Source organism: Phyllopteryx taeniolatus, chromosome 10 (assembly GCF_024500385.1).
Source record: "Phyllopteryx taeniolatus isolate TA_2022b chromosome 10, UOR_Ptae_1.2, whole genome shotgun sequence".
NCBI lineage: Eukaryota > Metazoa > Chordata > Actinopteri > Syngnathiformes > Syngnathidae > Phyllopteryx > Phyllopteryx taeniolatus.
Genome location: NC_084511.1, coordinates 29,526,909 through 29,539,360, shown reverse-complemented (window position 1 = coordinate 29,539,360; position 12,452 = coordinate 29,526,909). Strand labels below are relative to the sequence as shown.

At 47.3% G+C, this 12,452-nt stretch overlaps 2 protein-coding genes and 1 pseudogene across 19 annotated transcripts in view; 2 read left to right on the top strand and 1 right to left on the bottom strand.

Moving 5' to 3' along the window:
* LOC133484589 (protocadherin alpha-C2-like) overlaps positions 1-12,452 on the bottom strand; it is a 285,315-nt gene that overhangs the window by 63,168 nt on the left and 209,695 nt on the right. The window lies entirely within an intron of this gene.
* Positions 1,973-9,125, top strand: LOC133484599 (protocadherin beta-15-like). Its single transcript, XM_061787450.1, has 2 exons — positions 1,973-4,457; positions 9,020-9,125. The coding sequence occupies exons 1-2, from the start codon at positions 2,070-2,072 to the stop codon at positions 9,047-9,049; spliced, it is 2,418 nt and encodes an 805-aa protein (XP_061643434.1). The 5' UTR covers positions 1,973-2,069; the 3' UTR covers positions 9,050-9,125.
* Positions 8,355-11,337, top strand: LOC133484601 (protocadherin gamma-A12-like; annotated as a pseudogene).

Below are 12,452 nucleotides of genomic sequence, written 5' to 3'. Positions count from 1 at the left end.
CTCATTAAAGGGCCACACTTACTGTGCGTCATCTCCACACAGTTACAATGTTAACATTGCGTTAGCATGCACACCGCACATTACAACGGCAATGACAATATGCTGGTGGACAAGTCGACCCAAACTGTTGCGGTTTGATGAAATATGGTTAATCACCAAGCACCTAACTCTTTTTTTAGGTCTTGAATCCCTTTATGCAAAACGAAACGAACGGCATGTCTGAACAAACTAATGGCTGAACAATCTCCTTCAGGATTTTCTGTGAATGAGCAGAATTCATGGTTCCATTCATCACAGCAAGTTGTCCAGGTCCTGAAGGAGCAAAGCAGCCCAAGACCGTCACACGACCACCACGTTTGAGTCTTGGTAGAATGTTCTTTTTTTCTGAAATGCTGTGCTCTAACGAGACACACATCTTCCCAAAAGTTGAACTTTCATCTCCTCTGTCCATATAACTTCCTCCCGAAAATCTTGGGAATCATTCAATGTTTTTTTTTTTTTTTTTTTTGCAAAAGTAAGCTGAAGCTTTGTTGTTTTTGGTTTGCAGTGGTTTTGGCTTGGGAACTCTGCCATGGATGCCATTTTTGCCCTGCAGTCTTCCTTATTGTTGTGTCCTGAACACTGACCTTAACTGAGGCAAAGGAGGCCTGCAGTTCTCTCCTCGTTGTCCTGAGTTCCTTTGTGGCCTCCTGGATGAGTCATTCTTGTTCTCTTGGGGTAATCTTTGTAGGCCGGCCACTCCTGGGAAGGTTCACCACTGTTCCATTTTTTTTTTGTCCATGTGAGGATCATGGCTCTTCTGGTTCAGTGGAATCCTCAAGCGTTTGTAACCCTTTCCATACTGATAGATGTTCATTACTTTCTTTCTGGACTGTCCTTACATTTGTTTGGATGATGTCATTTTGTTGCAGCTGTTTTAGATCACTAGACTTGTAAATTCACTTTAGCAAAAAAAAAATACAAAATAAAAAAAAATAACACAGCAGCAGTGCACAAGAATGTCATACGACTGCGTATTGGCCACATCAACATAATTCTAATTTGGCGTGGGGAATGTGAGAATTATTATTATTATTTTTTTAAAAGTATAGACATTGGATGGGTGGCATTGTAAACAAACAAACAAACAAACAAACATCACTCTTCTCCAGTTGTGTATTTTCTTGCAATCCTCTCTTAGAAATGTGTCCCATGGTGTTGCTACAGTATATCTTTGTTTCGAACAGACCATTCCGGAAAATTTTATTTCGGCCCATTGATGTGTACTTTGCACACACGTGTGCATATCAGCTCACGTGAAAAAGGAAAATCTCCATGAAGCTTCTTGTTGTGTTCGATTTATACCGAAAAGTATTTGCAGAAAGTTGTGTCGTAAAACCTTTTGGAAATGTATCAAGACATTTGGAGTTTGTTCCAGTTCCTTTCCCTCGGAGGGAAACCTTTGTTTGCGATTGATATCGAAAATGTCGACACGGTGTGGTACCAGTTTGGAGGATGAGCAGTTCAGGCGGTCAACTGGTTCAGAAAGTCTGAAATTTTCCACCCTTTGCGGCTCTTTTATTGGTCGCTGCTTTCACCTCTGTCCATGGTTCTGAAATTATGTCCATGCTGTTGTCCCCTGATACTTGAACCTTTTCCGCTAAACTCGCTTTTTTTAAGTTACAAGACATGTCACTATTTATCAATAGTATTTTCAAGTGATCTACAGGTCTTGATAATATTATCCTTGAATTCCAAGACGCAGTTTTGAAAAAGCCATTTTGGTAAATGAGCTGAGCCGCGATGCAAAATCAGTTCCGCAGTAAGATTGTAATGATTTTACAACTTTGTTTCTGAAAACAATCCTCAACGGGATGTTATTGCAAGAAATGCACTCTAGATGTCAGTATGCTCCCATGAACAAACGTTCTGGAATTTCACACCCATTTGTGCCCGCACACAAACCGGATTTAATTCTTGTGTCGCTCTGGTCGAGACGCTGCGTGGCTCCGGTGTAAAAAATCTGTGGATATCCGGGGAGATCATATTTATCTTGCTGCTTTTCTGTTGATTCATCTTTTTGTGGTGCAATGGAGAACAAAAGATTTTGGCCTTTCCGCCGCGGCCTCGTTTTTCTTTTCCTTTTCCTCCACCCCGCCAACGGAGACGTCAGCTACTCCATCCCAGAGGAGATGAAACGTGGATCTGCAATCGGGAATATCGCCAAGGATTTGGGACTAAATTTGGGCCAGTTATCTGCTCGTAAAGCGCGCATCGATGGGGAAGACGACAACGTCCAACACTGCGGCATCAACCTCAACACTGGCGACTTGGTTGTTCAGGAAAGGATCGACAGGGAAGATCTTTGTGGCAAAAAGGCATCGTGTGTTTTAAAGCAGGAACTTGTCCTGGAAAACCCAATGGAACTGCACCGTGTTAATATCCGTGTTGTCGACATTAATGATAATTCACCACATTTTATTGAAGATTCACTCAAATTTGAAATCCAAGAATCAGCGGATAAGGGTGCACGTTTTCTTCTCGGAGAAGCACACGATGCAGACATTGGAGAAAATGCTGTTCAAAGCTACACTTTGCAACAGAATGATCATTTTAAGTTAAATGTAAATACAAAACCAGGTGGGCGAAAGTCCTGTGAATTGGTCTTAGACAAAGAATTGGACAGAGAAGACAAAACAGACATGATGCTCTTGCTGACCGCCAATGATGGCGGCTCCCCTCAGAGATCAGGAACAGTCGTCATCCACGTCACCGTTTTGGACGCGAATGATAACGCGCCCGTATTTAGTCAGGCGGTCTATGAATCAAGTCTGGCAGAAAATTCTCCTGTTGATACTTTGGTGATCACAGTGAGCGCGAGTGATGCAGACGAAGGAATAAATAGCGAAATCACATATGCGTTACACGTTTCTGATGATGATAGTAAGCGGGTCTTTGCTTTGCACCCCAAAACTGGTGACGTCAAAGTGGTTGGTGTCGTTGATTATGAGAAAGTATCGTCTTACGAAATGCAAATCAGCGCTAAAGATGGTCTTGGCTTAGTTTCTTATTCAACTTTAATCATTGACATCACAGATGTGAATGACAACGCCCCAGTTATCAATATCAAGTCGCTGACCGATGCGGTGGCGGAGAACGTGCCGCCTGGCACCGAGGTGGGCATCGTTCACGTGCAGGACAGAGACTCTGAGCAGAACGGGCAGGTCCGCTGCTCCGTCCAACAAGACGTCCCCTTCCGCTTAGTTCCTTCCATCAAGAACTATTATTCTCTGGTGACTAGCGGCCAGCTGGACCGCGAACTGGTGTCCGATTACAACATTACAATCGGCGCCAGCGACGAGGGCTCTCCTCCTCTGTCCTCCCGGAAAAGTCTTCACCTGTCCGTCGCCGACGTCAACGACAACCCGCCCGCGTTCGAGCGGGAGTCCTACAGCGCCTACGTGAGCGAAAACAACAAAGCCGGCTCGGCTTTGTGTCGGGTCGGCGCTCGAGACCCCGACCGGAGACAGAACGGCACGGTGGTTTATTCTCTGTCGGCGGGCGCGCAGGTGAACGGCGCCCCGGCGTCCTCCTACGTGTCGGTGGACGGAGACACGGGGGCCGTCCGCGCCGCTTGCTCGTTGGATTACGAAGACCTGAGGAGTTTTCGAGTCCACGTGGTGGCCAGAGACAAGGGTTCTCCTCCGCTGAGCAGCAACGTGAGCGTCAGCGTGTGGATATGGGACGTGAATGACAACTCTCCTCAGATACTGTACCCCGCCCCGGAGGGCGACTCCTTCATGACCGAGCTGGTCCCCAAAGCTGCGCACGGAGGCTCCGTGGTGTCCAAAGTGATAGCGGTGGACGGCGACTCCGGACAGAACGCCCGGCTGTCCTACCACATCGTCAAGGCCACGGATCCGGGACTTTTCACCATCGGTCTCCACAGTGGAGAGATCAGGACCCGGCGGGACATTGGCCAATCTGACAGCATGAAACAGAACCTGATGGTGGCGGTGAAAGATAACGGACAGCCCCCTCTCTCCGCCACCTGCTCCGTGTATTTACTCCTTTCCGATAACTTGGCCGAGGTGCCGGAACTGAAGGACGTTTCCTACGACGAGCGGGAGAAGAATTCCAAAGTCACCTCGTATCTGCTGGTGGCGCTGGTGTCCGTGTCCACCTTCTTTCTGACCTTCATGGTGGCGGTCCTGGCTGGGAGCTTTTGTCGCAGGAGAAAGCCCAGACTGTTGTTGGACGGAGCGGTCGCCGTCCCCGGCGCGTATCTCCCTCCTAATTACGCCGATGTCGACGGCGCGGGAACCTTACGCGGCGCCTACGACTACGACGCCTACTTGACGACGGGCTCCAGGACCAGCGACTTCAACTTTGTGCGTTCTTACGACGACGACACGCTGCCCGCGAAGAGTCCCGGCGACTTCGATGACGAGCTTCGCGATTCTTTCGACCCTCTTGAGGTAGGAGCCTTGTGCCGACGTATCCGAAAATTAAATCATCGTTCGAGAAGAACATTCGCCACGTGGTGAATCATCATATTTGTCGCTAGGAAAAGTATTTGAATGTAATTCCCATTGGGTACTGTCGTTCAATATTTTCTTTTGCATCTGAATAGCGTTGGCGTCATTCAGCTTTGCTATGTTTTGAAATTGAACATAGTTTTCACAGTGGAGATGCATTCCCTGAATTGATCTGTTGTTGTTGGTGTTGCAGTTGATACATTTGACTCATTGCGTATGCTAAATGCACAGTTAGACATTACTTTTTACAGTAACCCACTGGCAAAAATGTTGCTCGTAAGTTACTGTAAAAAATAAATAAATAAATAAATAATAATAATAATGGTGGGATGTGACTAATCTCAATTGGAAGCTGGAGTCGTGCACCACTCGCTGTATCGTACAGCAACTGTGCTTCATCATTTGCTCAGTACGAGTTGTTGAGTTCACCTGAATCAGGCGACACGCTGCGAATGTGCTTTTGACATTGATGACTGTGATTGACGCACGCACGAGCCACATCGTCAACCCAATGATCGACAATTCATAAATCAATTATTTTTTTGAATGATTTATTTTTTTTATTTTTTTTTGGAAGATGCTGTTTGTTTATTTGTGAAATATATTTTTGGAATGCTCGATTTGATAAAACTACGCCCGTTGTGAGCACTCTCAGGAAAAGCCTGATGCCTTTACTTCAATTGTGAGCGTGTCTTGTCTTTAAGACAAACAAATGAATACATTTGAAAAAGAAATGCTCTTCTGTATTCTACTTTTTATGTATAGTTACTTCTTCTTCTTCTTCTTCTTCTTCTTTTCCTTTTGGCTTGTCCCGTTAGGGGTCGCCACAGCGCGTCATCCTTTTCCATGAGAGCCTATCTCCTGCATCCTCCTCTCGAACACCAACTGCCCTCATGTCTTCCCTCACGACATCCATCAACCTTCTCTTTGGTCTTCCTCTAGCTCTCTTGCCTGGCAGCTCCATCCTCATCATCCTTCTACCAATATACGCACTATTTCTCCTCTGGACGTGTCCAAACCATCGAAGTCTGCTCTCTCTAACTTTGTCTCCAAAACATCGAACCTTGGCTGTCCCTCTGATGAGCTCATTTCTAATTTTATCCAACCTGTTCCCTGCGAGAGCAAAGCTCAACCTCTTCATTTCCGCCACCTCCAGCTCTGCTTCCTGTCGTCTCTTCAGTGCCACTGTCTCTAATCCATACATCATGGCTGGCCTCACCACTGTTTTATAAACTTTGCCGTCCATCCTAGCAGAGACTCTTCTGTCACATTACACACCTGCTGACACGTTCCTCCACCCGTTCCAACCTGCTTGGACCCATTTCTTCACTTCCTGACCACACTCACCATTGCTCTTTACGGTTGACCGCAAGTATTTAAAGTCCTCCACCCTTGCTATCTCTTCTCCCTGTAGCCTCACTCTTCCCCCACCACCCCTCTCGTTCATGCACATATATTCTGTTTTACTTCAGCTAATCTTCATTCCTTTGCTTTCCCGTGCATGCCTCCATCTTTCTAACTGTTCCTCCACCTGCTCCCTGCTTTCACTGCAGATCACAATGTCATCTGCAAACATCATGGTCCACAGGGATTCCAGTCTAACCTCATCTGTCAGCCTATCCATCACCACTGCAAAAAGGAAGGGGCTCAGGGCTGATCCCTGATGCAGTCCTACGTCCACCTTAAATTCGTCTGTCACACCTCACCGCTGTTCTGCTGCCCTCCCTCGTACACGTCCTGTATTATTCTAACATACTTCTCTGACACTCCAGACGTCCGCATGCAGTACCACAGTTCCTCTCTGTGTACTCTGTCATAGGCTTTCTCTTGATCTACAAAGACACAATGTAGCTCCTTCTGACCTTCTCTGTACTTTACCATCAACATCCTCAAGGCAGACAATGCATCTGTGGTACTCTTTCTAGGCATGAAACCATACTGTTGCTCGCAAATACTCACTTCTCTCCTGAGTCGAGCCTCCACTACTCTTTCCCATAACTTCATTGTGTGGCTCATCAACTTTATTCATCTATAGTTCCCACAGCTCTGCACATCACCTTTGTTCTTAAAAATGGGCACCAGTACACTTTTCCTCCATTCCTCAGGCATCTTCTCACGCACTAGAATTCTATTGATGAAGAAGCTGGTCAAAAACCCCACAGCCACCTCTCCTACATGCTTCCAAAACTCCACAGGAATGTCATCAGGACCAACAGCCTTTCCATTTTTCATCCTCTTTAATGCCTTTCTAAGTCCCCCCTTACTAATCATTGCCACTTCCTGGTCCACCACACTTGCCTCTTCTACTCTCCCTTCTCTCTCATTTTCCTCATTCGTCAACTCCTCGTATTATTCTTTCCATCTAGCTAGCACACTGCTGGCACCAGTCAACACATTTCCATCTCTGTGCTTAATCACCCTAACCTGCTGCACATCCTTTCCATCTCTATCCCTCTGTCTGGCCAGCCTGTATAGATCCTTTTCTCCTTCTTTAGTGTCCCACCTGCCATACATGTCATCATATGCCTCTTGTTTGGGCTTTGCCACCTCTACCTTTGCCCAATGTCGCATCTCACTGTATTCCTTTCGCCTCTCCTCGGTCCTCTCAGTGTCCCACTTCTTCTGAGCTAACCTTTTTCCTTGTATGATTTCCTGTACTGTGGGGTTCCACCACCAAGTCTCCTTCTCTCCTTTCCTGCCAGAATATACACCAAGTACTCTCCTGCCTGCTTCTCTGATCACCTTGGCTGCAGTGGTCCAGTCTTCTGGGAGCTCCTCCCGTCCACCGAGAGCCTGTCTCACCTCTTCCCGAAAAGCTGTACAACACTCGTCCTGTCTCAACTTCCACCACATGGTTCTCTTCTCTGCCTTTGTCTTCCTAATCTTCCTCCCCACCACCAGAGTCATCTTACACACCACCATCCTATGCTGTCTAGCCACACTCTCCCCTACCACTACCTTACAGTTGGTAACCTCCTTCAGATTATATCGTCCGCACAAAATGTATTCCACCTGCGTGTAATCTACCTCACCCTATATTCGTGCCTCTTCTGGAAAAAAGTGTTCACTACAGCCATTTGCATCCCTGTTGCAAAGTCTACCACCATCTGTCCCTCCAAGTTCCTTTCCTGGATGCCGTACTTACCCATCACTTCTTCATCACCCCTATTACCTTCACCAACATATCCATGACAATCTGCACCAATTACGACACTCTCTCTCTGTCTGGGATGCTCAGAACTACATCATCTAGCTCCTTCCAGAATTTCTCTTTCACCTCTCGGTCACATCCCACCTGTGGGGCATAGCCACTAATCACATTCCACATAACACCCTCAATTTCAAGTTTCAGCCTCATCACTCGATCTGATACTCTTTTCACCTCCAAGACATCCTTAGCCAACTCTTCTTTTAAAATAACCCCGACTCCATTTCTCTTCCCATCTCCACCATGGTAAAATAATTTCAACCCTGCCCCTAAACTTCTCGCCTTACTGCCTTTCCACCTGGTCTCCTGGACACACAATATATCAACCTTTCTCCTAACCATCATGTCAACCAACTCCCGAGATTTTCCTGTCATAGTCCCCACATTCAGTTCTCGGCTCTGTGTTTTCCTCTTCTCTTTCTGCCGAAGAACCCGCTTTCCACTACTACAATGTGATATTTCCCCACTCGAAAAGCTCTAAAGAAAATATTTGCCTCAATCTTTAGTTACAACAGTTTAGCATCAATATTGTTGATTTATTGTTTTTGTCAAACAGTTGACCTTGTTACCGTGTGTTCATTAGTAGCATTTGTTTAAGCATTTTGGATATGGCCGGTAGAAAGGCGGAGCTCGCTTTGTTGGAAATACACAGCGATGTGTTCTTTTTTTTTATTTTATTTTTTATTTTTTTTATAGCCGGTGAGCATGTTTTTCATTCAGTGTTCAGTGTTTAGGAGAAGACATGTAATGCACCAACAACTCCTTAACCTTGCAACGTGTTAAATGTTTCATGGAAATTGCACATTTCGGAAAAAATACGAAAAGAAAACGGCCAAGTTGCGTCAACATCAACACTGTCCATGGTGCTGATTTGCCTCACTGCTATTTATCTGCGACCCGTTCCACGGAAAACATATTTTTAATACACAGTGTGGCAAATGGCTGCAATTTACAGGCGCGTACATGTACGTGCAATATTCCAAATAGACTCACGATGTCGCTCTATACTTGTCGATAGGAGGCTGTTGAATATTATTTTTTTTCCTTTTCCCACCGTACTCGAGGAGGCGCATTTCAACCATTACGAACCAGACCGGCTTTTGTTTCGGGAGCTACACGCGCTTATCTGAAGGTGCGTGTGTTTGTTTGTGCGTGTGCTATGCCCTTTTTCAATCCGAGCTACGAAAACAAATGAATAGTGCTGATTTTTCCGAGTGAGAAATGGATCGCCGAGCTCATCTATTCCTGGTCTTTTTCTCCGGCTTTGTTCTTTGGGCCGACACCACCGTTGCAGAGCTCAGCTTTGCCTTGGCGGAGGAGATGAGACCCGGATCCATTGTTGGGAATATTGCCAAGGACCTCGGACTCGAAGGACGGGCGTTGATCTCTCGTAAGGCCCGTATCGACACTATTAATGAGGATGTGCATTACTGCGACATTGACGTCAAAACGGGTAATTTTGTCATCCGGGAGAGGATTGACAGAGAGGAGCTGTGCGGAGAGACGCTGACTTGTATGCTGAAATACGAATTGGTGTTAGAAAACCCGCTTGAGCTCCATCGCATTACGGTCCTCGTCCAAGATGTAAATGACAATCCGCCCGTCTTCCCAAAGGATGAAATCAAGCTTGAAATCAGCGAATCCACCGTCAAAGGAACTCGATATCGCGTGAACGAAGCGGATGACGCCGACGTCGGCCAAAATGCTGTTCAACAATATTTCTTACAAAACAATGCGCATTTCGTTTTATCAGTTGGAGAGAATTCGGATGGATCAAAGAGTCTTGAATTGGTGTTGGACAAAGAGTTTGACCGTGAGACAGAAAATGATTTAAGTGTGGTGCTCAGTGCCAGCGATGGAGGCACTCCCGAAAGATCAGGAACGACCCTGGTGCACGTCACGGTGCTGGATGCGAATGATAACGCCCCAGTGTTCGGTCACGATGTTTACAAGGCCAGCCTGCCTGAAAACTCACCGCTGGAAACTGTCGTCGTCACCGTGAGCGCAACGGATGCAGACGATGGCATCAATGGAGAAGTTACATATGATTTTAGTCGCATTGCAGAAAAAGCGAAGAAAGTATTCTCCATTGACAGCAAGACGGGTGAGATGAAAGTAATCGGGTCACTTGACTTCGAGAGTAATTCCAAATATGAAATGCGGGTCGATGCTAAAGACGGTTATGGACTTTCATCACATTGTAAAGTAATGATTGACATCACAGACGTGAATGACAACGCCCCAGTTATCACGATCAAGTCGCTGACCGATGCGGTGGCGGAGAACGTGCCGCCTGGCACCGAGGTGGGCATCGTTCACGTGCAGGACAGAGACTCTGAGCAGAACGGGCAGGTCCGCTGCTCCGTCCAACAAGACGTCCCCTTCCGCTTAGTTCCTTCCATCAAGAACTATTATTCTCTGGTGACTAGCGGCCAGCTGGACCGCGAACTGGTGTCCGATTACAACATTACAATCGGCGCCAGCGACGAGGGCTCTCCTCCTCTGTCCTCCCGGAAAAGTCTTCACCTGTCCGTCGCCGACGTCAACGACAACCCGCCCGCGTTCGAGCGGAGTCCTACAGCGCCTACGTGAGCGAAAACAACAAAGCCGGCTCGGCTTTGTGTCGGGTCGGCGCTCGAGACCCCGACCGGAGACAGAACGGCACGGTGGTTTATTCTCTGTCGGCGGGCGCGCAGGTGAACGGCGCCCCGGCGTCCTCCTACGTGTCGGTGGACGGAGACACGGGGGGCCGTCCGCGCCGCTTGCTCGTTGGATTACGAAGACCTGAGGAGTTTTCGAGTCCACGTGGTGGCCAGAGACAAGGGTTCTCCTCCGCTGAGCAGCAACGTGAGCGTCAGCGTGTGGATATGGGACGTGAATGACAACTCTCCTCAGATACTGTACCCCGCCCCGGAGGGCGACTCCTTCATGACCGAGCTGGTCCCCAAAGCTGCGCACGGAGGCTCCGTGGTGTCCAAAGTGATAGCGGTGGACGCCGACTCCGGACAGAACGCCCGGCTGTCCTACCGCATCGTCAAGGCCACGGATCCGGGACTTTTCACCATCGGTCTCCACAGTGGCGAGATCAGGACCCGGCGGGACATTGGCCAATCTGACAGCATGAAACAGAACCTGATGGTGGCGGTGAAAGATAACGGACAGCCCCCTCTCTCCGCCACCTGCTCCGTGTATTTACTCCTTTCGATAACTTGGCCGAGGTGCCGGAACTGAAGGACGTTTCCTACGACGAGCGGGAGAAGAATTCCAAAGTCACCTCGTATCTGCTGGTGGCGCTGGTGTCCCGTGTCCACCTTCTTTCTGACCTTCATGGTGGCGGTCCTGGCTGGGAGCTTTTGTCGCAGGAGAAAGCCCAGACTGTTGTTGGACGGAGCGGTCGCCGTCCCCGGCGCGTATCTCCTCCGAATTACGCCGATGTCGACGGCGCGGGAACCTTACGCGGCGCCTACGACTACGACGCCTACTTGACGACGGGCTCCAGGACCAGCGACTTCAAACTTTGTCCGTTCTTACGACGACGACACGCTGCCCGCGAAGAGTCCCGCCGACTTCGATGAGATGTTTGGAGATGCTGAAGGTTCTCCTGAGGTATGATCATCCTTCCCATTTGACTTTGTCTAATTGATGGTTTCCAAAAGTCTTCATCCTTGATGGTGTGTCGCTGGATTCTTACCCAGTTGTTTGTGGCTGAATGGCAGACTTCTTTCAAGATTGCTTTCTGACTTTACGTGTTGTCAATCTTCAACTCATAAGATTGATCACTTCCCCCCCATGTGGTCAGCACAATGTTTTAATCCACCAATTTGGTTTTCTTCCCAACATGAACATGAGTGCATCGTCTGACCCCAACATACGTGTTGCATTTTGGCACGCGTACATTTCATTTCCTAGCTTTTCATGGACACGCCATACTTTTGATTTTACACCAGTTAGTAGAATTGACATTGCTCAAAAATCCATATTTTGAGCATAATCAGTATGCAATAGTCAATTAGTATATATTGTGACAAAGTTATATCAGTTTTATTGTCGTTGATGATTGACACATGCAGGGCTCTCACGGGAAATGTATTTGCCACAATATTCTTCACTTTAGGTTTGATATCATTCATCCAGTCTTCAATAAATTGAAAGTTCCTACAGGGCGCTCTCTAATATCAAATCAGTCTTTTGTATGTCATCTGATTTTAGCATGTCGTTGGCCTCCGTTTGCTATATTGGCGTGTTACCAGTTCAAGATGTGGCGCCCTTTGTGCTTGTTAGCATACGGTGCAATAGCTCAAGCTTCTTTCACAGCAACCTTCGCTATAATTTGCCCTTGTGTTCTGTTCCTCTTTTGTCCTTTCACCAATTGTTTGCACGTGACCTCAGGCTCGCCCCGACAGATCGGACGGGACAGCTTTGAGAACGTGCGTGATTTGGCCCCAAAAAGGCCAGTTGATGCTTTGGCCTGGCCGCAAACGTGTTCGCTCGATCGGGCCATGTGGCGGAAGCTTTTTGCCACTGCTCCGCGCGGAAATTTAATTATGAAAAAAAAAAAAAAAATCTTAAATGACAGCTACAGGGGTCGTCGTCTAATATTATTGGTGATAGTTAGAGAAAATGCACAAATTATCTTTTCGGTCTTAGATCTATTTCAACAGGTTTGAACATTTTGCATGGTGAGCCCTTCGTATTGGTGCTCGCAAACTTTTGTTCAAAAGATAAGT

Excerpts from the sequence above, each read along its gene's own strand:
- LOC133484599 (XM_061787450.1), top strand. The coding sequence starts at position 2,070 with ATGGAGAACAAAAGATTTTGGCCTTTCCGCCGCGGCCTCGTTTTTCTT. Across the intron at positions 4,458-9,019 it reads ATTCTTTCGACCCTCTTGAG|AGCTCAGCTTTGCCTTGGCG; the intron begins GTAGGAGCCTTG and ends CCACCGTTGCAG.